Raw genomic sequence first — 27752 nt, forward strand, 5'->3', positions numbered from 1 at the left:
GCTCTGTGTGCAGCAGTCTTTCTCAAGTCAGTAAACCTGCATACAGAAACCTGTCTACTGTGTCATAAAGCATCTATACACAGCACAGGAGGTTGGTGGCACCTTAATTGGGGAGGACGGGCTCGTGGTAATGGCTGGAGCAGAATGGTATTGAATATATCAAACAATCTAATCAAATGTGATTGGTCACATGCACATGGATAGCAGATGTTATTGCAAGTATGGTGAAATGCTTGTGCTTCTAGTTCCTGGCATTGCAGCAATATCTAACAAGTAATCTAACAATTCTACAACTACTACTTGATACACACAAATCTAAGTAAAGGGATGGAATAAGAATATGTACAAATACATATATGGATGGGCCATGACCTACCCGCATAGACAAGATGCAGTGGTTGGTATAAAACAGTACATACATCTGGGATGAGTAGTGCAAGATATGCAAACATTATTAAAGTGGAATTAATAAAGTGACTAGTGATCCATTTGTTAGAGTGGCCAATGATATCAAGTCTGTATGTAGGCAGCATCCTCTCGGAGTTAGTGATTGCTGTTTAAGAGTCTGATGGCCTTGAGATTGAAAAATAGCTTCTATCTCTTGGTCCCAGCTTTGATGCACCTGTACTGACCTCACCTTCTGGATGGTAGTGGGGTGAACAGGCAGTGGCTCGGGTGGTTGTTGTCCTTGATGATATTTTTTGTCTTCCTGTGACATCGGGTGCTATAGGTGTCCTAGAGGGCAGGTAGTTTGCCCCCGGTGATGCGTTGTGCAGACCACACCACCCTCTGGTGAGCCCTGCGGTTGTGGGCGGTGCAGTTGCCATACCAGGTGGTGATACAGCCCGACAGGATGCTCTCAATTGTGCATCTGTAGAAGTTTGTGAGGGTTTTAGGTGACATGGTTTCCATGTGTTTGATGCCATTCCATTCGCTCTGTTCCAGCCATTATTACGAGCCATCCTCCCCTCAGCAGCCTCCACCGATACACAGGTACACAACCCCTTCATCATCATAAATTGACAATATTTACTTAACTATGTGGAACATAACTCTTCCACAAGAGTGTTTCCGTTTTTGGAAATATATAGACACAATACTACTCTACTTATATCCCTGACCACTGATCTGAAAGCATTGTGGAAAATAACAGTAGGCTTCTGCAAAGCAGTAGTATCATTTTCTTATTATTTCTCTCAACCCACAAATATAGGCTGACACCTAACCCCCTTCATCCCACCTAACCCACCACACAAACAAACCTCCAACACCATCCCAACACACAATTCTATCAGGGAACTACCATGAGACTTCAACATGGTTGCATCACAATAAATGTAATCTTGACTTACTGTATTAAATCCTCTTGGCCCCCATGGCATCCACCATGGTTCTCTACCTCACCGTCTTCTATTACCTCTTAAATTTTGTCTCTCACCATGAGATCCCGCTTTACTAAGTTTCCAGCTGGTTTTTGGCCATCTCTGCATTTGTAAAGAATCTTCGTTTCCTAAATCTGCACTGAACTGTAAAAACAGGATAGGTGGAACTACAGTGCCTTGCGAAAGTATTCGGCCCCCTTGAACTTTGCGACCTTTTGCCACATTTCAGGCTTCAAACATAAAGATATAAAACTGTATTTTTTGTGAAGAATCAACAACAAGTGGGACACAATCATGAAGTGGAACGACATTTATTGGATATTTCAAACTTTTTTAACAAATTAAAAACTGAAAAACTGGGCGTGCAAAATTATTCAGCCCCTTTACTTTCAGTGCAGCAAACTCTCTTCAGAAGTTCAGTGAGGATCTCTGAATGATCCAATGTTGACCTAAATGACTAATGATGATAAATACAATCCACCTGTGTGTAATCAAGTCTCCGTATAAATGCACCTGCACTGTGATAGTCTCAGAGGTCCGTTAAAAGCGCAGAGAGCATCATGAAGAACAAGGAACACACCAGGCAGGTCCGAGATACTGTTGTGAAGAAGTTTAAAGCCGGATTTGGATACAAAAATATTTCCCAAGCTTTAAACATCCCAAGGAGCACTGTGCAAGCGATAATATTGAAATGGAAGGAGTATCAGACCACTGCAAATCTACCAAGACCTGGCCGTCCATCTAAACGTTCAGGTCATAAAAGGAGAAGACTGATCAGAGATGCAGCCAAGAGGCCCATGATCACTCTGGATGAACTGCAGAGATCTACAGCTGAGGTGGGAGACTCTGTCCATAGGACAACAATCAGTCGTATATTGCACAAATCTGGCCTTTATGGAAGAGTGGCAAGAAGAAAGCCATTTCTTAAAGATATCCATAAAAAGTGTTGTTTAAAGTTTGCCACAAGCCACCTGGGAGACACACCAAACATGTGGAAGAAGGTGCTCTGGTCAGATGAAACCAAAATTGAACTTTTTTGGCAACAATGCAAAACGTTATGTTTGGCGTAAAAGCAACACAGCTCATCACACTGAACACACCATTCCCACTGTCAAACATGGTGGTGGCAGCATCATGGTTTGGGCCTGCTTTTCTTCAGCAGGGACAGGGAAGATGGTTAAAATTGATGGGAAGATGGATGGAGCCAAATACAGGACCATTCTGGAAGAAAACCTGATGGAGTCTGCAAAAGACCTGAGACTGGGACGGAGATTTGTCTTCCAACAAGACAATGATCCAAAACATAAAGCAAAATCTACAATGGAATGGTTCAAAAATAAACATATCCAGGTGTTAGAATGGCCAAGTCAAAGTCCAGACCTGAATCCAATCGAGAATCTGTGGAAAGAACTGAAAACTGCTGTTCACAAATGCTCTCCATCCAACCTCACTGAGCTCGAGCTGTTTTGCAAGGAGGAATGGGAAAAAATTTCAGTCTCTCGATGTGCAAAACTGATAGAGACATACCTCAAGCGACTTACAGCTGTAATTGCAGCAAAAGGTGGCGCAACAAAGTATTAACTTAAGGGGGCTGAATAATTTTGCACATCCAATTTTTCAGCTTTTGATTTGTTAAAAAAGTTTGAAATATCCAATAAATGTCGTTCCACTTCATGATTGTGTCCCACTTGTTGTTGATTCTTCACAAAAAAATACAGTTTTATCTTTATGTTTGAAGCCTGAAATGTGGCAAAAGGTCGCAAAGTTCAAGGGGGCCGAATACTTTCGCAAGGCACTGTAAGCAAAGCCTACTGGCCAGTTACTTACACCTGTCCAGTTCTTTCACATCTGAGCTGATGAAGGAAAGGAACAAGGGAAAGGGAGCAACCAAATTTGGACTATTGAGATGCAGCACGTCTCTTACACGCTACCTACTCCCCCATCCCTCCCGGGAGGTCTTTATAGAGGTGCCGCTGCTGAATGACCCAATCACGTCGGCAGACACAAACAGCTGACTCAGGGGGAAAAAGGGCTGTACCCGAGGATTCCAAGGAAGGCAGGAGCATGAGAGTGAGGAATCTGAACTGTAGGGGAGGGGGTTCTGGAACATCGCTGCAGTTCCTCTCGGAATGATGGAAATATTCTGCGGAGCCAAACCCAGAGTAGAAGGTGTATGGTAATCAATTTCGGGGAAAGAATGCCAAATATGTGTGAGAACGGCACTATGACCTGAGAGCTCCAGGAATTATGGGCCCAAATCCGAAAGACCTAGAGTAAGCGCGCGTACACACACATATATATATATACACACACACACACACACACACACACACACACACACACACACACACACACACACACACTCTTTAAACAGTCTCACACACAGAGCTTTGTTTTCGGGTGAAACGTTAGGATATTGGGGTCCTGATATGTAGGAAAACAAGTGCAGTCACACACAGATATTTCTACACCACCCCACACATCCATTTGACAACAGTTATTTACACTCAGGGTACTCTGCCACAACACACAACACAGGCACTCTACTCTTCCCCCTCCAACACAAACTTAGAATTAAAAGTTTAACCCACCCATCCGTTGGTGAAGGATAAAGGCTGCTGGTATGGAGCCCGTTTCTACAGTACATTTACTCCCGAACTCTACCCAAGAGGCTCAGCTATCCCAGTCATGAATGGAACCCTATTCCTTATATTACTGCACTGCTTTTGACCAGGGACAATAGGGAACGGTGACATTTGCAATGCATGGACGCTCTGTAGGTTGGAGTTTGAACTCTGGCATTTGAAACTGCAGTACAAATTGGTACTAAATTATTATTTTTAAATAACCCAACAGCCGCTTTAGGTTCCATATGAAAGCTTTACTCCCATCACCACTACTTTTAAAAGGGAAACTAAATATTTGTCGCGAAGGAAAACGACATACTGTTCCTACAGGGTAGGTTATCCTATTCACACGAGTGGGTAGTGTATTAGAACAAGTTTTAATGGGATATAAGCAGTGTAACTACTTGGGTAGGACTAGTGTTACACCATATCAGGCTCAGTGATACAGTAGGGTTAGAGCGCCACCCGGTGGCAAACCTTAGACGAGAACGGACACGTTAATGATGTCCATGTATACCTACCCATCTGCAATGATGTTGAAAGGTCACTAAAGCTAGAATCCAGAATTCGTGACACAGCCCCACTGTTCGCCCCAGCACGTTTGTTACTGTTTTGTTGATTAAACAGAGTCGAGTGGCTTGTAATGCGGTAAAAAAATAAAAAAATCACATTTTGTCACATGCTTCGTAAACAGGTGTAGACTAAACAGTGAAATGCTTACTTATGGGTCCTTCCCAAAACATGCGGAGGTCAAATTGAAAAGTTTAAAAAACGCAGTACGTTCTCTCCGATTTTCTAACGGGTGTGCGATGACGTAAGAGGGGAAAGAACAGTGTTCGTTGTTTTAAGTAACCTCCTTGTCGTCGTAATATCCTAAACGGACGTGGCAGTTTCAAAAAATACATTTTTCAGCTTCAAGGACGCAGACGCTAACACTCATCTGGGCACACTCACTGATGCAGCCACACACACACACAATAATGTCACAAGGGATAAACAGACAGACACATACAGTAATTTATGTTAGTTGGCTCAATACCCAATCACTATCAAGTACTTTATTCACAATATCATTTTCTTAAAAAAAAAATCATTTTAATATAGAACAATTTTGACAAGAGGACTCAGTTTTACAGCTAAATTGCATTCAGAGTTCCAGCTTCTCTCATAACTAAAGCGAGCATGGATGGATAGAGAGATGGTGAGAGGCAACGACTGAGAAGAGTGAATGAGAAAGACAATGAGAATAAGAGACAGAAAAATAACTACAATGCTTAGTATAATTTTACTAAGAACAAAATGATTTGTCAAATAAAATATAAAAACAAAAGAATAAAAAAAACATTCAGAAAGTAAAACAGCCGTAAAAGGAAAGAGCATAGGTGTCGCCCGGGACGACGTATCCCGGCAACCTCAACATGCACATCCATTTCCATGGTGACGGAGCAATACTGCCAGTCTTTCTATTAGTCTATGCTGCATTTTACAGGTTCACACACACACACACACACACGTGTGTTCCGCGTTCCGAATAAGTGTTCATCCCAGGGAGAAGAGTGGGAACCAGGATAGATGGAGTGGAGTCTTCATTCTTCACTCATTAACTAACTCCATCGCTCATCCTTCCTCACTCAGAGCCGAGATAAAAGTCTCTCTCTCCCACACTGCAGAGGCAAGGTCATTCTCCGTCCATACGAGCACGTGTGTCTAGGTGGGGTTGGGGGTGAGAATTGAAGAACTAGAGCTTATGGTAGGACTTCTTAAGGTAAGTGATTAGGTCATGTATGGTGTAAGAGATGTAAAAACATTTTTTTTACTGTGGTGGGTTAGTGTTGACTGGAGAACATAAGTTAGTGATATAATAAGAATGTGTGGGTGTGTGTTCAACTGCAGGAAAAGTTGCAGTGTGTGTGTGTGTGTTTCAGGGGTGTGGTGGGAGACCTAAGTCCTTGTCAGAATGGGTATATGGACAGAAGGATGAGGAAGAAGACGAGTTGAGCTCCTCTCTGCAACACACCCTCCATCAGCCAATCAGATCTCAGCTCCTCCAAGACTCGCTGCAGTGGATGGCGCCACCTGAAGGACAGAGACGGGTCAGAAACTCCAAGCCAGAGTTCAAATCAAATCGAATTTTATTTGTCACATACATGGTTGTGCGTGCACATACATGGTTGTGCGTGCGCGTGTGTGTGTGTTACCTGCTATCTGGAGATATAAGTGTAGGTGCGTGAGGGGGACCGGCCCTCTGACTGTCCATTGGTCGACACGTTCAGGAAATCCCAGATGAGGATGGTGTCATCATGGGAACTGCTGATGATCTGGAACTCGTCAAACTGCAGCCGGAACACGCGCCCCGAGTGCTCCTGAAAAACACACACACAAACCACTTAACGCTAAGGTCTACAATAGACCAGACATTAAAAGATTAAAGCAAACAAAAGATACTCACCACCAGTGTGCGCAGACACAAGGTGCTGGCTGGGGCTCGTGGGTCCAGGGCAGCTTGCAGGTCCCACACCTTGATCTTACTGCAGAGAGAGACTAGGTCAGTAGAGAACAGCAGTGTGTGTGTGAATTGTAAAAAGACAATCTATAAACTCATTGTCTGTGTGTGTGTGTCTCTCACCCGTCATAGGCACCACTGACAATCCTCTTGTTGTCAAAGCGAATGCAGCGGACTAGTTCCTCATGACCTTCCAACACTCGCAAACACGCTCCACACTCAATATCCCATAACCTGGAAAGAAACCATACGTTCACACAATAAACCATACGTTCACACAATAAACCATACTTTCACACAATAAACCATACTTTCACACAATAAACCATACACACACATAAACCACACTTTCACACAATAAACCATACACACAATAAACCATACTTTCACACAATAAACCATACTTTCACACAATAAACCATACTTTCACACAATAAACCATACACACACACACACACACACACACACACACCTTTCAGAAAAGGTATTCACACCCTTTATTTAGGGCAAGCCTACTAAGTTCAGGAGTAAAAATGTGCTTAACAAGTCACATAAGCTGCATGGACTCACTGGTGTGCAATAATAGTGTTTAATAGGATTTTTTGAATGGCTACCTCTGTACCACACACATACAATTACCCGTATGGTCCCCTCGGTCGAGCAGTGAAAGCACATATTCAACCAGAAATCTCATTGACATAAGTATTCACACACATCAATACTTTGTAGAAGCACTTTGCCAGCAGTTACAGCGGAGTCTTTCTGGGTAAGTCGAAGAGCTTTCCACACCTGGATTGCAACTCCAGTATAAGCAACTCCAGTATAGATTAGGCTTTGTGTTTTTGCCCAGCTGAAAGGTGAACTCATCTCCCGGTGTCTGGTGAAAAGCAGACTGAACCAGGTTTTCCTCTAGGATTTTTACCTGTGCTTAGCTCTAGTCGGTGTCTTTTCAATATAAAACGCCTTAGTCCTTGCCAAAGACAAGCATGCCCATACTGGAGTAAAACATTCCGTAATAGAAAATGACTCAAGTAAGTGTCACCCAGTAAAATACTACTTGAGTAAAAGTCTAAAAAGTATTTGGTTTTAAATATACTTCAGCATCAAAAGTATAAATCATTTCAAATTCCTTATATTAAGAAAACCAGACAGCACCATATTAATAATTTAAAAAAATATTTTTTTAAGTATAGCTAGAGGCACACTCCAATACTCAGACATAATTTACAAACAAAGCATGTGTTTAGTGAGTCCATCAGATCAGAGGCAGTAAGGGTGACCAGGGATGTTCTCTCGAAGTGTGTGAATTGGACTCTTTTCATGTCCTGCTAAGCATTCGAAATGTAACGAGTATTTTGGGGTGTCAGGGAAAATGTATGGAGTAAAAAGTACATTATTTTCATTAGGAATGTAGTAACATAAAAAAATGGTAGAAAATATAAAGTAAAGTAAAGTAGATACCCTCCAAAAATGACTTAAGTATTTTTCTTTCCTTTACACCACTGCCCATAACATGATGCAGCCACAACCATGCATGAAAAAATAAGTGTGTACATTTGTCATTTAGCAGACGCTCTTATCCAGAGCGACTTACAGTAGTGAGTGCAATTATTTTTTCCCCATTCTGGTCCCCAGTGGGAATCAAACCCACAACGCTGGTGTTGCAAGCACCATGCTGTACCAACTGAGCAACACAGGACACTGTACGATTTGTCCCAAACAGAACTCTTTGTATTCATGGCATGAAGCTAATTTATTTGGCAAATTTTCTGCAGTTTTACTTTAGTGCCTTATCACAAACAGGATGCATGTTTTGGAATCTTTTTTTTCCTCTACAGGCTTCCTTTTCGCTGTCATTTATCCATCAGTTTTTCCCTACTAGTCTTGGAATTTGAGGTTACGGTAACTGGCCAGGCCAATGTACACAGTCAACGACATAACAGCTCAGGGGGAGGTCACAACTGTTTATATACTTGTTTACATGGATATGCATCCAAATAAAACCTATTTGAAACACTTCATTATCATCATGGCATTTAATGACTATTCAGGTTATTAATTATAAAAATATATCACTGAAGGCTGCTGAGGGGAGGACAGTTCATAATAATGTCTGGAATGGTATCAAACATGGTATCGTACTCATTAAACGTATGGTTTCTGTTTAATGTATTCCGTCACAGCCATTACCACGAGCCAGTCCTCCTCAGTTAAGGAGCCTCTAGCCACCTGTGTTATAAACATCAAAATCAACAAATTAAGGCCAGGTTGGAGCGGGATCTGTTGCATTTTAGCATTGACAACATGAAGAGTCAAAATAAAGATATGCCTACCTTGTCCTCTCCTGCACGAAATATATTAATAAATAAAGATCCTACTTTGATGCACAAAACCATTCAAACGAAGTCTGATGGGTTTTCCCCACTTTTCCCGAAATCGTACCATAATATCACAAACCCTGCTGCTGCGGTCATTTGATGGCAGTGGCATATGTTCTTCAAAGAGAAGACGGCGTAATGAGAGAAGTAATGTAGACTAAGCTACTGAAAATAGGCCTTTTACAAGATTAAATCATGACAGGGACGTTTTGATTCTTAAAGAGACTGAGTCCAGACAGGCTACTTCAAGAAACTTTTTGAATAATGAAAATGACAATCATCAAAATAGAAACATGTCCATAGCCCATTTAAAATCAGCAACGCTGATTATCGAGGGGTAGGAGTGTTAGAAAGATTCTTCAAATACTGTTAGTAACATGCATACAAAAAAATTCTGAGAAGCCCAGATGGACACTATACTACATTTGACATTTGCGAGAAGCAGGCCAGGTGCTTCTATGCGTGCTCAGGCGCATGCTCTCCATTAACATCAGGGGTGGCAGGTAGCCTAGTGGTTACAGCCTTGGACCAGTAACCAAAAAGGTTGCTGGATCGAATTCCCGAGCTGACAAGGTATAAATATGTCGTTCTGCCCCTGAACAAAGCAGTTAACCCACTGTTCCCTGGTACGCCATCATTGTAAATAAGAATTTGTCCTTAACTGTTAAATAAAGGTTCAAGAAAAAAATGATCAACAGGGAAACCAGACATGCTCACATGGAGCTCCTAAATGGTACGTCTTGTTACTCACAAGTGTAACAAACAACATTTCCACTCCAAGAATGACAAATTACTGTATTTAATACAGGCAGAAATGACAGGGATTAACTGTAAATTGCCTGTTTTACAAACTGTAGGTGACCACATGGGGAATTCATAAAAACTAGGAGGGTGGCAATTACTTTGTCTCGCCTAGGGCGGAATGTCGGCCAGTACCTGGCCTGATCAGCGTTGATGAGTATATAAATGAACAGATTCTATATAAAATTATACCACTCCAGGTTGGAGGATTGGTGCATTGTCCATTTGACAAAACATTAGTGCATTACAGCCCTCAGTCAGAACAAATTTGTCAACTGTTGTTGAATAATTAATGAAGTCAGACACATCCAAACTTTTTTTACAAGACTTATTTACTAGCAAGCCATGAGAAAGTCCACATATCTTTTTGTACTGTAGACCCATAGTGCTCTACACCCCCCCCCCCCCATCTAGGGATTACCTGCTCCAGCGTCAAAGGAAAGAGGAAAACGAACTAGAAAGTGACAGACCAACCCCAAAACAATTGCTTATAATCAATTGCTTTATAATCAACTTCACCTAAGAGCGGGAGTGTTATCTACATGAAAATAAAGTTAATCCCAAAAATGATGTAGGCTTTTCATGGTGGTCTGCATTCATGACCGTCAGTTACACAGTTATTCAATTCCTGTCACAGCCCTACCATTGGCCTCATGGTGAAATCACTGAGCGGTTTCCTTCCTCTCTGGCAAATGAGTTAGGAAGGGCACAAGTATCTTGGTAGTGACTGGGTGTATTGATACACTATCCAAAGTGTATAGTCAATGTCTTCTTTATTTGTACCCATATAACAATGGGTTGCATTCTTTGCGAGGCATTGGAAAACCTCCCTGGTCATTGTGGGTGAAATTCAGATAAGTGTATGCGTGGGGTACAGAGATGAGGTAGTTGTTCAAAAATCACACCTGTTCATTTAAATGCATTCCAGATGACTACCTCATTAAGCTGGTTGAGAGAATGCCAAGTGTGTGCAAAACTCAGGGGAGCAATCGGGGGAGAAGGGCCTTGGTCAGGGAGGTGACCAAGAACCCGATGGTTACTCTGACAGAGCTCTAGAATTCCTCTGTGGAGACAGGGGATATCTTCCCTGAAGGACAACCATCTCTGCAGCACTCCACCAATCAGGCCTTTATGGTAGTGGCCGTCTGGAAGCCATTCCTCAGTAAAAGGCACAAGACAGTCCACTTGGAGTTTGCCAAAAGGCACAAGACAGTCCACTTGGAGTTAATAGTTAACCTAATGACTCTCAGACCATGAGAAACAAGATTGTGTGGTCTGATGAAACCAACATTTAACTCTTTGGCCTGAATGACAAACGTCACCTCTGGAGAAAAATCGGGCACCATCCCTACGGTGAAGCATGGTGGTGGCAGCATTATGCTGTGGGTATGTTTTTCAGTGGTAGGGACCAGGAGACTAGTCGGGATCGAGGGAAAGATGGACGGAGCAAAGTTCTGAGATATCGTTGGTGAAAACCTGCTGCAGAGTACTCAAGACCTCAGACTGGGGCGAAGGTTCACCTTCCAACAGGACAACGACCCTGAGCACATAGCCAAGCCAAGGCTTTGGGACAAGTCTCTGAATGTCTTTGAGTGGCCCAGCCAGAGCTCGGACTTGAAACCAATCGAACATCTCTGGAGAGACCAGAAAATAACTGTGCAGCAACGCTCCCAAACCAACCTGACAGAGCTTGAGAGGATCTGCAGAGAAGAAATGAGAAAAACTTCCCAAATACAGGTGTGCCAAGCTTGTAGCGTCATACTCAAGGCTGTAATCGCTGCGAAAGGGGCTTCAACAAAGTACTGAGTAAAGGGTCTGAATACTTATGTAAATGTAATACTTCCGTTTTTTAATTGTAACATCAGCACAAATTTCTGAAAACATGTTTTTGCTTTGTTATTATGGAGTAGTGTGTATAGATTGATGAAGGGAAAAACAATTTAATCTATTTTAGAATATATTTTCTTACTCATGCTATTGAGTAAGAAAATCACCTTTTCAGACCCATGTGTGATTGACAACAGCTGACAATCAGGTAAGGGGGACGCGCTGTACCAAAATGAACAAACGATGGGAAAAGTCGCCATTGTGCATTAGCTGACGCATTCTCAGTATGGGCGAGTCTGGTACGTAGATATTTATTGCTTACTGCATACGTTATTTCTGAACATTATGTTAAAAATAGGATGTAGGATGATTAGTACAGTAGTAGGCAGGACAGATTTAGGACAGGGCCAGTCTCCTACCGTATGGTGTTGTCCGAGGAGCCACTGACCACCAGTCTGTCTCTGTACTGGAGGCAGGCGATGCCTCGCTTGTGTCCGTTTAGCGTGCGCACAAACTCACAGGTACTGGTGCTCCACACCTACAGGGGGCAGCAGAGAGAGAGGGAGACAGACATCAAATATACAACAGAAACAACTACAATATCAAATATTGCAGAGACAAGGTATGTCCGTGTGCACCTTGAAAATAGGAGCTCAGATGCAAAAATGTAATTACCAACGTTGACAGCCAAGCTGTCTTCATCAGGGTATAATCACAAACACTGTGGGATGACTCGTTTATATAGTGTCAAACGACACAGGTGTCTGTAATCATGGCCAAGAGTGGCCTAATATCATTGGTTAATAATCAATTAAAATGTCATACAAAGAACAGCATACAAACAACAAATGGATAGCATACGATCATAGATTAATTTGACTACGCAAGTTTACAAACAATTTGATTTCGTCTCTGCGTTATATTGGCATCGAACATGTCACCCTCCCTAGGAGAGGGGGTGACCTTGATCATTTATTGTTAAAACGAGAGGCTGCCTGGATCTTTAACTTAAAGACCCTTGCACCCTTCGGTCTCAACGTAGACTTTGATCTGAAGCCGTGATTGTGACTTTGCAATTGTAATTGTTTGTAAACTTGTTTAGTCAAATGAATGTATCCATTTGCAGTGTTTGTGATTATACCCTGATGAAGACAGCTTGGCTGTCGAAACTTTGGTAATTACATTTTTGCATCTGAGCTCCTATAGTGTGCGGCTCTCTTTTATTTTCAAGTTTTCTACTCCGCTAGCCAGCACCTCGTCTTAATAGCGGTGCGTTTCTTTTTCTTCTATATGTCCGTGTGCACCCACATACTCGCTAGCCCCACATTTCATATCTCATGATCACACACACACACACACACACACACACACACACACACACACACACACACACACACACACACACACACACACACACACACCTCTCACCTTGATGGTGCGATCCCCCGAAGCCGACACAATGTATTTGTCGTCAAAATCGACCACGTTGACGGCGGCACGGTGACCCACGAGGACCCGCCGGAGGCTGATGTCGGTGGGCGAGGCCATGTCCCACACGGCGATGGAGCGGTCCTTGGAACACGTCACCATCAGACCGTTGCAGAAGCGCAGGTGGAGCACCGCCTCGTTGTGATGGATCAGAGTGTTCAATACCTCACCCGACGTCACGTCCCACACCCTGGGTGAGCGAGGGAGACAGACAGAGGAGAAGGGGAGGGTGGAGGGAGATTTTTTTAAAGGGAGGGAAGGGAGGGAGAAGGAGAAAGGGGGGAGGGATATTATAAAAAATAAAGAACGAGACTGATTAACGAAAGCTCTGCTAAACAGACCGAAGCGGCCAAGGCTGGACACTGCGCCGTCCCAGTCAACACACCCCACACTAGGGACCAGCCGTTAAGAGCGTTTTTATTGAGTTCCACTGTACGACAGGGGGGGGATCAAACACACAAACTCAGAACACACACTGGAAAAGCTGAGACTCAAAGCCATAAACAAGTGCCTGTCAAGCCGTCGCTAAGGAAGTGAAGTCACATTTTCCTTGGATACCTCCCAGGGAGAGTGTGAAGTAATGAGTGTGTGAAGGTTGAGCTTCTGTGTGCAGCCGAGACTGGCATGGGCTGGTGCTGGTGCGTGCGCACACACTCTCTCTATCTCCTGTTTGGACATTGTGTGACATTGAAAATGTTAACTAACCATATTGACTATCACTACTCTTACAGATATGAAATCTAACTGCTAGCCTTATATTGGAAGGTGAGAAATGGTGACGATTTAAATTTAAATATCAATCTCCTCCCTGTGTACGAGTGTGTGTATCTACAGAAGATAGGGTGAAGTACTGATTATTACCACAAAGAGTGGTAGAGAGAGACTGGCATTCACAAATGATATAGCTATTGCATCAAAGAGACAGAGAGATGGCTGGGCAGCAGTTTAGCACTCCTCAACTAGCTTTAAATAAATGAGCAGACAGGGCAGAATGGTTTCATATATAGATAGACCACAGACAGAGCGTTCTCTCTCTGCTTTGAGACCTATGTTTGGCTGCTCGGAGGGTTGGCTGGTGTGACAGTCAGAAGTGACAGTGATCCAATGGCTGTGGTGTGTATTGGGGCGAATCCAAGACAGATGTGGAGACTGTTGGCGATCCTGACCAAGACAACTTTTTAGTTATGTTTCTAGGACAACAATGTCCATTCTAGATGTATTTATATCATGTACTTTTTCCACATTTTGTTCAGTTACAGCCTTATTCTAAAATGAATTAAATAAATAAAAATCCTCAGCAATTTACACACAATACCCCATAATGACAGTGAAAACAAGTTTAGACATTGTTGCAAATGTATCAACAACAAAAAAGTAAAGCTTATTTACTTAAGTATTCAGATCCTTTGCTATGAAAATCGAAATTGAGCTCAGGTGCATCCTGTTTCCATTGATAATCCTTGAGATGTTTCTACAACTTGATTGGAGTCCACCTGTGGTAAATTCAATTGATTGGACATGATTTGGAAAGGCACAAACCAACCTATACAAGTAGACAGGTCAGAGCAAAAACCAAGCCGAGAGGTCAAAGGAATTGTCCATAGAGCTGTGAGACAGGATTGTATCAAGGCACAGATCTGGGGAAGGGTACCAAAAGATTTCTGCAGCATTGAAGGTCCCCAAAAACACAGTGGCCTCCATCATTCGTCAATGGAAGAAGTTTGGAATCACCAAGACTCCTCCAAGATCTGGCCGTCCGGCCAAACTGAGCAATCGGGGAAGAAAGGCCTTGGTCAGGGAGGTGACCAAGAACCCGATTGTCACTGACAAGAGCTCCAGAGTTCCTCCGTGGAGATCAGGGAATCTTCCAGAAAGACAACCATCTCTGCAGCACTCCACCAATTAGGCAAAGATTAGAGAAAAGTACAGCGAAATCCTTGATGAAAACCTTCTCCAGAGCGCTCAGGACCTCAGATTGGGTTCACCTTCCAACAGGACAACGCCCCTAAGCACACAGCCAAGACAACTCAGGAGTGGCTTCTACAAGTCTCGGAATGTCCATGAGTGGCCCAGCCAGAGCCCGGACTTGAACCCGATCGAACATCTCTGGAGACCTGAAAATAGCTGTGCAGCGACGCTCCCCATCCAACCTGACAGAGCTTGAGAGGATCTGCAGAGAAGAATGGGAGAAAGACCCCAAATACAGGTGTGCTAAGTTGGTAGCGTCATACCCAAGAAGACTGGTTGCTGTAATCGATGCCAAAGTTGCTTCAACAAAGTAATGAGTCAAAGGTCTGAATACTTATGTATTCTAAAAATCTGTTTTTGCTTTGTCATTATGGGTACTGTGTGTAGATTGATGAGGGGGAAAAACAGTTTCAGCAATTTTAGAATAAGGCTGTAACGTAACAAAATGTGGAAAAAGTCAAGGGATGTGAATACCTTCCAAAGGCACTACCTACCTGACACACATCCTACAAAGTCCCATAAACCCCGTGAAACAAGATATCACAGACTGGCCGTGTGCAAATACCCATAATGTGTTCTAAATAGTAGGCATTTAGCCTATGTGAAAATATAACGTTTTATAGTATGTGAAATTGGAGGAAAAGAAACGTATGTTTTAAATCCCAGGATGTCTAACTGTATTCTAAAAAACTGTTTTTGCTTTGTCATTATGGGGTACTGTGTGTAGATTGACGAGGGGAAAAAAACAGTTTCAGCAATTTTAGAATAAGGCTGTAACATAACAAAATGTGGAAAAAGTTGATATACCGGGTGGATAAGACATACCGGGTGGATAAAGCAGTAGGTAATATAGCGACAGATGGCAGTGTAAGGTTGTCCCCTCAAACGGCACCCTATTCCATATATGGTAGTGTACTACTTTTGGACCAGAGCTCCATGGGTCCTGGTGAAAACTAGTGCACTGCATGGGAAATAGGGTTGCATTTGGACTAAGTGTGTGTGTGTGTGTGTGTGTGTTATATATATATATATATGAGATGACTGTGTCATACCTGACAGTGGAGTCCGAGGAACCAGTGACTATGACTCTCTCATCATACTGCAGACACAACACTGACCCTGTATGACCTGTCAGGATCTTCAGACACTCCAGAGACTGCTTGTCCCAGATCTACACCGATAGAGGGAGGAGGAGATGTCAGGAGAGAGAGAGAGTAGAAAAAGAAAGAGTTAGCATGAGGAAGGGAGAGAAAGCGAGCAGGAGCAGATGTGGGTCAGGGTAAGCTGGTCTCAGTATTGTTCATGCCCCATTTCCATGCAGTGTGGAGGGATCCCTGTGTACTAGAGCGCTGGAGATGGACAGGCTAGCCCTTTCCTCCCTCCTCCCCCTCATTTTCCAGGCCAGACAGATGAGTGGAACACACAGAGGGTGGGCAAATGACTCCTTTCATCCTTTAATTCATGTCTTTCCTTTGAGATACAGACAGCTGTTGTTCTCACATCAAAGGTATAGTCTGCAATAACATGATGATTAATCCACTTTGACCCATCCAAAAAGACAAGTACACTCACGCACCTTTATGGAGTTGTCTCTCAGGCCGCTGATGATTTTATCGTCGTCGTACTGGAGGCAGTAGACTCCTTTACTGTTCTCTGACCGACACTGGATTCTCTGCAGGTTGTGCCTGCCACACCGCCAGTTAGCCTCAATAGTCTACACACACACACAGGAGAGATGGAGGCGAGGAGAGGGGGTAGAGGTGAGCAGAGCAGAGAGGGAGTTGACAGGTAGTGGAAAGGAGAGAGAGATGTCAAGAGGAAACACATACAATAGGGGGAAATAAAAAAAAAAAAAGAGTGGATATATATGAGGGAGGAAAAACATTGGATGGGGAAAAAGAGCAACTACGGGTGAGACCAAAATAGAATTAGAGACCAAAAAAGTATTAATCAACCTTATTGATTGTTTTTAATCACACCCACGGTCTATAGACACAGAACGCGTCACCCCCCAAATGGCACCCTATTCCCTACATAAGGTCACCAGAGCCCTGGTGAAAAGTAGTGCACTAAATAGGAAATAGGGGGCCATTTGAGACGTAGCCACTGCCTGAAGGGCGAGGGTTTTTTGTGGACAGAGCTACAGTCTAACCTCTATGTCCTGGATAATCTTGGGGTAAAGGGAGTGGTAGTAGGAGTTGGGCGGGACCTCTGTCGTTCGGTTCTTGAACAGATACTTCTCCCTGAGATGACGGACAGAACAATAAGCCAATGAAAAATCACCTTGTGTCTCCGTCTCAGGTAACTCGACGAGCGTTCGTGTTTATGCTCACCACTGGTGCCTCTCGGACAGGCCTTTCCAGAGGGGGTCTGTGCGGACCATGCGTTCTATGAGTTTCTTCCAGAGCATGCCCTCCGAGATCACCCTCTGCCACTCCTTACACACCAGCTCCGCGGAGCACAGAGACTGCGCGTCCAGGAACGACAGGATGTTCTCTGCTATGTGGTCCAGACCCTGGGCTAGAGAGAAGAAGCGAGAGAGATGGGGTGTAAGTGTTGGTTGGGTGTGTGAGCATGGTGTGTGAAGGAGTGCAAAAGTGTGTGGAAGATAGAGCTCTGCTACACTAACACCAGGTTAGGGGTCGGGCAGCTCCGTTTCTTTCGTCAATGTATAGGTTTCGGGCTGGGCTCTGCCATCAGTAACGTTTTGAGGTTGAGCCATTCGCTCGTCATCTGCTGTGCAGTAGCCGACCGTCATACCTGCCTAACATGGTGCCAGAAGTGCTTTAACCTTGTCAGACAGACCAGAATATTGTTCGCGTCGACAGGGGAGATTTTGTCACAGGAAATAACGTTAGCCAGCGAGCGGCTAACTACTCCCCCACGTCCCGTCATTGAGCAGCCAAAGGCGGAGCCGTTGCTATGGACACTCAGACAGGCCGATTAGCAGCAGAGTGCATGCAACAGTGCAGACTGAGACCAGAAGCTAACAGAGGGAAGTTATTTCAAATGTTGGGCTGGGCCTTAAATTAGGCAGAAGTCAATCGGAATTGGGCATGGTCTGAACGTCACGGGCTCAGGCTTAAAATACATTCCTGTGCTGGACTCTAGCGGACGCATCCAAAAGAAGGTGTGAACGTGTGTACGCGCGGGTGAGAAAGGGTGTCTGGAAAATAAGTTAAAGGGTGTGTATGGCTGCGGCAGTCACGAAATTGTCAGCCGGTGATTGCCAAGCAAATAATTGGTCGGTCTCACGGTAATTGACCGTTAATTAAACATACACATTTAGCATCTACTGGCTTCCATACAGCCTACAAGCCACTGATGCAGACTTTTCAAACATATACGTTTGAAAAAGTCTGAGAAATCCATGTATTATAGCCTACACCTTCACAATGAATCCATTATTTATTTTAGACAGGTCTAAAAAGTATGATATGAAGAAAATGTAGTCTGTTTCAGAAGAAAATAGCATACTCTGAGTTGTCTTTATGTTAGGTCCTGATGTGGCAATGCCAAATGGCTGTGGGCTACACTAGTTCATTTGGCAGACAAGATTTGCTTACAAGGCTACACGATGAGACTAATTTGAAAAATCCTGCTTAGATATTATCAAGTGCTTGTCAAATTGTGAATGAGAGATGATTGATGTGTGTACTGCTTGAATCAAAAAAACATTCAGGCAGTACACACATCAATCATCTCTCATTCACAATTTGACAAGCACTTGATAATATCTACAATTTCATGGTGGCATCCCCTTTGTGTGGCCATAATGCACCCTAAAACAGCCTGCGCACGTCCTTATCCAATTCCAAAAGTTGCATATTGAAAATATTGGAACAACTGTCCACATTTACTTCTCGTCAGCCAACAAGATGAACAGCAAATGCACTAGCCTATGTCAATCTACTATCCCCCATAGTACAAAAGTCGACCTATTGGGTGAGAAATAAATATTCCAAACAGTCTGGGACAGTTATGGGATGCGATAGATCCCAAATGATTAGATTTTTATTTTTTTATGCTAGTGGTTGCATTTACTCAATGTGGCTGACGTAACAGATCAGAATTTTTAGCTTAAAATGTTGATAGCCTAATAGTTTATTTCTTCACATTATAAGCGTAGCAATGCGTACATGGCAGTAGGATATAAGCACAAATGTTCCATTAACGGAAAACACCGTTATCAAAAGTGACCGTAAATGCAATTATGCATTTAATCCTTTTTATAAAGGTGCATTTTATATAGTGAAAATGATCTTCCCCAAACTTGAAACTCACGTGCTGCTTATGTCTGTCAGTCAGGCTCTTAACCCCTTGTGATGCGGATTAACGTGCTTCATTTTAAGAAGTTATTTGGCCATTTTAGTTTTGATACAAACTTTAAAGAAACATATAGGCCTATGGGCTAGGGGGCAACATGAGGTGTGAGACTGATTCGAAAAAGTCGCAATTTTTTTTTAAATGTAAACATCATTCACAAGTAGTCTGATGGGTAACAATGTTAGCCTATTATTGATATAAACTTGTCTGCATATACATTACCAGTCAAAAGTTTGGACAAATACCCATACCAGGGTTTCTTTATTTTTTACTATTTTCTACATTGAAGAGTGATCGTGAAGACATCAAAACTATGAAATAACACATATGGAATCATGTAGTAACCAAAAAAGAAATGTGTTGAACAAATTTAAATCAATTTATATTTGAGATTCTTAAAAAGTACCCTTTGCCACCCTTTGCCTTGACAGCTTTGGAGACTTGGCCTTCTCTCAACCAGCTTCATGAGGTAGTCACCTGGAATGCATTTAAATGAACAGGTGTGCCATGTTAAAATAATTTATGTAATTTCTTTCCTTCTTAATGCGTTTGAGCCAATCAGTTGTGACACGGTAGGAGTTGTATACAGAAGATAGCCCTATTTGGTGAAAGACCAAGTCCATAGTATGGCAAGAACAGCTCAAATGATCAAAGAGAAACAGTCCACCATTACTTTCAGACATTAACATCACTCAATGTGGAAAATGTGAAGAACTTTGAAAGCTTCTTCAAGTGCAGTCGCAAAAACCATCAGATGGTGCTATGATGAAACTGGCTCATGAGGACCGCCACATGAAAGGAAGACCCAGAGTTCTCTGCTGCAGAGGACAAGTTCATTAGCGTTACCAGCCTCAGATATTGCAGCCCAAATAAATGCTTCAGAGTTCAAGTAACAGACAAACCTCAACATAAACTGTTCAGAGGAGACTGCGTGAAGCAGGCCTTCATGGTCGAATTGCTGCAAAGAAACCGTGGAAAATTGTCCTTTGGTCTGATGAGTCCAAATTTGAGATTTTTGGTCTGATGAGTCCAAATTTGAGATTTTTGGTTCCAACCGCATGTCTGTGAGATGCAGAGTAGGTGAATGGATGATCTCCACATGTGTGGTACCCACAGTGAAGTAGGAGGTGTTATGGTGTTGGGGTGCTTTACTGGTGACACCATCTGTGATTTTTTTAGAATTCAAGGCACACTTAACCAGCAAGGCAACAGCAGCATTCTGCAGCGATACACCATCCCATTTGGTTTGTGCTTGGTGGGACAATCATTGGTTTCTCAACAGGACAATGACCCAACACACATCCAGGCTGTGTAAGGGCTATTTGACCAAGGAGAGTGATGAGTGCTGCATCAGATGACCTGGCCTCCACAATCACCCGACCTCAACCCAATTGAGATGGTTTGGGATGATTTGGACTGCAGAGTGAAGGCAAGGCAGCCAACAAGTGCTCAGCATAGAGTTTAAGTCAGAAGTTTACATACACCTTAGCCAAATACATTTAAACTCAGTTTCACAATTCCTGACATTTAATCCTAGTACAAATTCCCTGTCTAGGTCAGTTAGGATCACCACTTTATTTAAAGACTGTGAAATGTCAGAACAATAGTAGAGAATGATGTATTTCAGATTTTCTTTCATCAAATTCCCAGTGGGTCAGAAGTTTACATACACTCAAATTAGTATTTGGTAGCATTGCCTTTAAATTGTTTAACTTGGGTCAAACGTTTTGGGTAGCCTCCCACAAGCTTCTCACAATAACTTTGGTGAATTTTGGCCCATTGCTCCTGACAGAGCTGGTGTAACGGAGTTTGTAGGCTTCCTTGCACACACACCTTTTCCAGTTCTGCCCACAAATTTTCCTTAAGATTGAGGTCAGGGCTTTGTGACGGCCACTCCAATACCTTGACTTTGTTGTTCTTAAGCCATATTGCCACAACTCTAGAAGTACGCTTGGGGTCATTCTCCATTTGGAGGATCCATTTGCAACCAAGCTTTAACTTACTGCCTGATGTCTTGAGATGTTGCTTCAATATATCCACAATTTTCCTTCCTCAATATGCCATCTATTTTGTTCAGTGCACCAGTCCCTCCTGCAGAAAAGTACCTCCACAACATGATGCTGCCACCCCCATGCTTCACAGTTGGGATGGTTTTCTTCAGCTTGCAAGCCTCCCCCTTTTCCCTCCAAACATAACGATAGTCATTATGGACAAACAGTTATATTTTTGTTTCATCAGAGCAGAGGACATTTCTCCAAAAAGTACGATCTTTGTCCCCATGTGCAGTTGCAAACCGTAGTCTGGATTTTGTTATGGCGGGTTTGGAGCAGTGGCTCCTTCCTTGCTGAGCGGTCTTTTAGGTTATCTTGATTTAGACTAATTTTTGTTGTGGATATAGATACATTTGTAACGGTTTCCTCCAGCATCTTCACAAGGTCCATTGCTGTTGTTCTGGGATTGATTTGCACTTTTCGCACCAAAGTGCATTCATCTCCAGGAGACAGAACGCATCGCCTTCCTGAGCGGTATGACAGCTGCGTGGTCCCATGGTGTTTATACTTGCGTACTATTGTTTGTACAGATGAACATGGTACCTTCAGGCATTTGGACATTGCTCCCAAGGATGAACCAGACTTGTGGGGGTCTACAATTTCTTTGATTTCGGTTGATTTATTTGGATTTTCCCATGATGTCAAGCACAGAGGCACTGAGTTTGAATATAGGCCTTGAAATACATCCACAGGTACACCTCCAATTGACTCAAATTATGTCAAGTAGCCCATCAGAAGCTTCTAAAGCCATGACATAATTTTCTGGAATTTCCACAGGTGTTTAAAGGCACAGTCAACTTAGTGTATGTAAACCTCTGACCCACTGGAATTGTGATACAGTGAATTATACATGAAATAATCTGTCTATAAACAATTGTTGGAAAAGTTACTTGTGTCATGCACAAAGATGTTCTAACCGACTTGCCAAACTATAGTTTGTTAACAAGAAATGTGTGGAGTCGTTGAAAAACTAGTTTTAATGACTCTAACCTAAGTGTATGTAAAGTTCCGACTTCAACTGTATGTGGGAAGTCCTTCAAGACTATTGGAAAAGTATTCCAGGTGAAGCTGGTTGAGAGAATGCCAAGAGTGTGCAAAGCTGTCATCAAGGCAAAGGGTGGCTACTACGAAGAATCAAAAATATATTTCAATTTGTTAACTATTCTACAATGTAGAAAATAGTAAATAAAAATAAAACCCTTGCATGAGTAGGTGTCCAAAATTATGACTGGTACTCTATGAGTGAAATTTGTTTTCACTTAGAATGGACCATTATCACCCATCTGTATTGAAACGGGGGCAGTGGGAAAAAAATACATTTAATCTACGCACTTAATAGCGAAGGGAGGACGCTTTTCCCCATGGTTTATTTTCATGCCAGCCAGGTAGGCTATACTCCGGTTGTAAATATAAGCAAAGTGCTTAATATTAGTAAAGTTGAGAAATAAATATTTTAGGTCTGCCTATAGACACCTGAACAACCGCTTTTTAGTAGAGGCCATCACTCTGTTCACACGCAATTGCATTTCCTATTGAAATGTTGCACAACATGAGCTCTCATGAAGTGCTTGATTAGATTTTCAATAACATTTGCATTGATGTCAGAATGCTTAGAGGGAGTGCTGAGTACCAGGCAGTTAGCAAGTTTGGTACGCTACCCAATGACCATGAGCAGCATCAGAACTTGGAGAAGCCCCCCCAAAAAACGTGGAATTTGACTGCCTTCGTGACTTGTGACCGCCGGTGTGGCGGTGTTACGTTCACCTCAACAACCCTAGGTGTGTGTTACCTGGCAGTGCTGTGATGAAGTCTCGTTGGAGCATGGGTTTGAGGTAGGAGTTGATGTGGCCGTGTTGGTAGTGGCACATTCGGGAGATGAGGTGTTCTACAAACTCAACTTGGTCAGTCTCGGACCACTGGTCAAACAGGGAGATGCAGTGCTCCTTCTCCTTGTCGTTGTTCCCCTCCGACGGGCGCTTACGAGAGCCCGTCATCACAGGACCGTTACTAAGCTGAGAGGGAGAGGACAGAGTTATACACGCACACACGGCACTACGGGTTCCATTCCCACTGAAATTGAATTGCCCATTGCCATAAAATTTTAAGTTCCTTTTCAAGGACAATTGACACATTTTACGATGTAATATCCCTCAGATATATTACACAGATTCAACACCCTCATAATCCACCTACACACACACCTTGGTGAGAACTGTGGTCTTCTTTGGCGAGAGGTCGTCTACGTGGTTCTGAGACTCCATGACTGATGTGTTCTGTATGACGAGACAAGAACACGGGGAATGAATGGTTAGAGCTCATTTGGTGTCTGTTAAGAAAAGGTAAATGAACACAAATGTGCAAAATGGTGGCAGAATGCAGAGTACAATGGCACACACACACGGCTAGCTAATAACATAAGAAAGCTCCTCTCCCTGTGATGTGAAGTCTGGACAGGAAATTAAACTGGAGTATGTGGGTATGGCTGCTAGACAAACCTTGCAGTAATGAAACCATAATCTGATAGTAACAAGCCCTACAACACAGAGTTTTCATTTCAAATGGCACCCTATTCTCAACTACGTACTACTTTGTGTCAAAAGCACAACACTGTATAGGGAATAGGGTGTCATTTGGGATGCAGCCACAAACAGTGGGAGAATGCTGGGAGGAGTACTGTTAAAGGTTGAACCAGACGGGTTCCCTCTCCCATTTAAAATGTTAACAGATACACACATACAGCCCGTGCTTGTTATATGTCTGTGTCATCCACACACACTTCACCTGACACTGTCACAGATAGAGAAATCTGTCCAGATGTGTATGGATGCATGTAGAAGAGAAACAAGGGACTTCCTCAGATGGCCTACAGTAGCACATCTCCACTATCTGATCTGCAAAAATTAAACTGATATTGCACTGGATCATTTGTCACTCTTCAGTGGAGAGACTGACAGACCAATAGTAACAGGTCAGACGGGTACACAGACAGATGGGTACACAGACAAGGTCAGGGGTCAAGGCTGAGACGGACACTAGTGTTCATGCAGCAGTGCCATACAGAGCAGACAAACTAACAGACAGAGAGCAAGCCTAGGGACAGGCTGCCAGAGACAGCGAGCATACCAAGGCGCCCCTCACCCCCCCCCCCCTAACACAGGCAGGGCGGGGGGTTCCTAGACCATCCCCTGCCCAACACACCTCCAGGCAACCTAGCACTGCACCCCAAGTGACATGCTCTGGTAGCCTCTCCTTCCTTTCACCCCAGCCAGCAGCCCCAACTCTGCTCATCTAATTCAGATTAACTCTTGTGAAGTGAACTGGGCAACTTTTGTCAGAACGTAAAAATACAAATCCCAAACTTTAGAGTAGGGAGGGAGAGACTTTGTCTAGCTATTTGAAGCTTTACTTTCACAAGACCTAGCTGGGTTTGGCTAGGCTTGATACAATCCTGTTCCTGTGATTCACTTGTTAGTCTATTATGCTATCTTTGATCGAAATTTGGTCTATGTCACTTCAACTTTGACCAAAACAACTTTTTTTTACCAAGGAAAGAGGGAGGCATCTTTCAGACGAGCTTGTCTGTATTGATCAACCATTTTCTAGAAGGCTAAATATGAACTTGGGCCAAGATATCAGATATCCTGTAAGCTGGGCTGGAGAGAGAAGCATGTTTTTGGGAGGAAGAGGCGGGAAGGCAAGGGGGCCTGGGGAGGGTGCAGGACACAGCTCATGGTGTGGTAAGGGACTGAGGGCGGGGCAGTAGGCAGGTCAGAATTAAGAGGAGAGAGTAGCAGAACCTGGTTGTGTGCCCGGGTGGAGGGGATGCTCTGCAGGCACCTGAGTGCACACAAACTCTCTGCCACCGAGGAGCAGCCCAGCCAGAGAGAGCGAGGTACAGAGCACTGTGTGAGAGAAGGAGAGATCGGAAGAGGAATGAAAGGAGAGAAAAGAGGCGTGAGACAGGGATGGGAGAAAGGACGGGAAGAGAGAGGAGGAAAAGGGATGAGGAAACAAGCGAGATGAGGGGTGGAGGAAAGGAGTTGAAGAGGTAGAAGACAGATGAGAGTAGCAGGAGGAAGATGAAAATGGGGGGTAGAATATACGTAGACAAAAAGGAGTGAAAGAAATGGGAGGAATGTGGAGGGAAGACAAATATGACGAAACAGAATAGGAAAGAGTGAAGTGAAGAACAGATTGGTGTGTGTAATCACACCAGTGTTTGTGAAGATGAGAAGAGGAGGTGGGTTGGGGTAGTGAGGGGAAAAACCAGTATTAGAGCTACACGCACATTTGCACAGTGAGCGCAGAAACACATACTTACACACACACACACACAAGGCATAGACAGACACACAAAAGCATTGTTAGATATATGAAGTGGGTGGGGATAGGAAGAGAAGTTGGAGGGACGATTACGCAATGGACATGTTCGTCAATTTTAAGGCCTTTGGTTTTTGCTAACGCCCCACCCTCTGTTCTTCCATCCTCACACTATGAAAGTGGTTAGTGATTTACATAGGGTCAAAATATACACAGAATAATCTAGAACATACATAACATATGTACATTGTCAATTCAGTGCGAGTATGCTATCTAATAGGACTGTCTAATATAGCCTAGGTTGGGAAAAGGGTAAACAGGGAAGGGGAAGGTGTAACTGGAACAGAAACATGACATGTATCCTAGCTCAAGATCAATGTAGTTTACTTGCAGGGTGATTGTGTTGATTTAGGTTTAGTCAATGTCAAATAATGCTTACCATTGAGCTTAGTAATGGTTTAAAGAGAGGGATACGACTGACCTAATTGGACAAGGGAAAAACTCTATTGGAAGTCTTGACAGACTCATTAGCTAGTTACAGGTGAATCACCTAGAGATTTCTGATTCAGTGTGAAAATAAAGCCATCATTGGTGCGGTGAGTAGCGAGTCTGGTTAGGTGGAATTTAACTTTGCCATAACAAAGTGGTGGCTGAGGATTGTGCTGGATGAAACCAAATCGGTTCCTTATTTAACAAACCATTTTACTGTAATTATCAGGCTTACTGTAGATATGTTTTCAGCTACTAGTTACCAACACTGGAATATTATTCTAATGTTAGCCAATTGACAGTCTTGACAGGCAGATGTAATTTTTGATAGACGACATCAGACCAACAACTAGTAACGTTAAACGTGCAAGGTAGAACTATGGGCAAACAGCTAGCCATCACCCCAAAATATGATATTGGCTTTTGGACTGGTCAGGTGGCTAGTTCAATCTAGCTAACGTTACCTATAAGTCTGCGAGCTAGCTAACGTTACCTTGGTAAATTGAAGAATGAAAAGATGGTGTGTTACAAATGTCAGCTGTCCAAATCAAGTAAGTTACAATTATTTATGCATCACAATGTCAGTGGCCAACTATTTGTTGCTTAACCAACAACTCGTTAGCAATGGAGTTAGCAATGAAACTACCCCTCGCGAGTTAATGTTGTGCACTTCCTTCTACGCAGCTTTATAAACATGAACACGCACACCAGAAGAACATTCAGAAATTCACATGGGAGGGTGTGGGCGACATCTAATTATATTTTATCAGACATGAATGTGCATTCCTGTAGCTATCCAGCTAACTAGCCATGTACGTTGTGTCCATAGTTAGCAAGCTAGTTAGCTAACTAGCTGTGACACAGGGCCGAGTGGCGCAGCGTCACCGCAGTGAAAAACTACACCGAAAGCGGTGACTTTATTTAGCGGACGCCTTGCAGAAACCATTCGTCTATTTCACATGAGATTACGGATTCAATTTGGCAATGGCAAAAATCAAGGAATATCCTGTCACTCTGACTAATAGGTTTTCGACAACCTCGTCAGTCGCTGCACCAGGACCCTCAAAGAAAAAAATATCGATGTTTCAGGCCCTCCCTCTTTTTCTAGTTCCCTTTCCTTTTTCCTCCAACTCTCCCGACCGTCGGTTCGGGTTGGTACCACGTTCGGCCTTCGATTCAAGCCTCTACGACTCCTTTTCGTTCCCAGTAGCGGTCTAAGGGGTCAATGTCACAAAAGCTTACCATTAATTCCAACGTTTTGTCCTCAATCTCCGGTTCCATGTTGTTGGTCACCCCGAAACTCGGCTGTGAAAATGGAAACCAAACACTGCGTCGGCGGCTGCAAAGGCAGAGACGTCATTCACTTCGCTCAGCCACAGCTTGGCAGGGCTGTTTAGTGCCCTGCCCCCACTCGTGAATCCGACACTCTTGACTGGCCAAGCTCTGCTAGAGGCGTGCCTTAACTGGCTTGCCCCACATTGATTGGCTTGTCGTGCTATCAAGGTATTCCCTTAACAGAAGGCCAAATGTTTAAAGATGCTGCCATTCTGAGAAACACATCAAAACTATACCACTCATCACTTTTAGAACGA

At 43.3% G+C, this 27752-nt stretch overlaps 1 protein-coding gene across 2 annotated transcripts; it reads right to left on the reverse strand.

Moving 5' to 3' along the window:
- Positions 1 to 5026: 5026 nt before the first annotated feature.
- Positions 5027 to 27565, reverse strand: fbxw11a (F-box and WD repeat domain containing 11a). Of its 2 annotated transcripts, XM_046295307.1 has the most exons (14): positions 27403 to 27565; positions 25149 to 25253; positions 23553 to 23624; positions 23141 to 23363; positions 17308 to 17494; positions 17127 to 17217; positions 16551 to 16688; positions 16027 to 16145; positions 12947 to 13196; positions 11938 to 12056; positions 6636 to 6746; positions 6459 to 6537; positions 6208 to 6372; positions 5027 to 6085 (listed from the first exon to the last, which is right to left on the reverse strand). In XM_046295307.1, the coding sequence occupies exons 1-13, from the start codon at positions 27439 to 27441 to the stop codon at positions 6211 to 6213; spliced, it is 1695 nt and encodes a 564-aa protein (XP_046151263.1). In that variant the 5' UTR covers positions 27442 to 27565; the 3' UTR covers positions 5027 to 6085; positions 6208 to 6210. The 2 variants fall into 2 exon arrangements, with proteins under 2 accessions (XP_046151263.1, XP_046151264.1); XM_046295308.1 differs by lacking the exon at positions 25149 to 25253 and having other exon boundaries at positions 27403 to 27564.
- Positions 27566 to 27752: the final 187 nt, after the last annotated feature.

This window comes from Oncorhynchus gorbuscha, linkage group LG13 (genome assembly GCF_021184085.1).
Source record: "Oncorhynchus gorbuscha isolate QuinsamMale2020 ecotype Even-year linkage group LG13, OgorEven_v1.0, whole genome shotgun sequence".
Taxonomy (NCBI): domain Eukaryota; kingdom Metazoa; phylum Chordata; class Actinopteri; order Salmoniformes; family Salmonidae; genus Oncorhynchus; species Oncorhynchus gorbuscha.

Bases quoted from the DNA above. Each gene is read 5' to 3' on its own strand.
- fbxw11a (XM_046295307.1), bottom strand. From the start codon at position 27,441: ATGGAACCGGAGATTGAGGACAAAACGTTGGAATTAATG. The intron at 13,197-16,026 runs GTATGACACAGT...TCGCTCACCCAG, and splicing joins TCCTCGGACTCCACTGTCAG to GGTGTGGGACGTGACGTCGG. The intron at 6,373-6,458 runs GTGAGTATCTTT...TGTGTTTTTCAG, and splicing joins TGTGTCTGCGCACACTGGTG to GAGCACTCGGGGCGCGTGTT.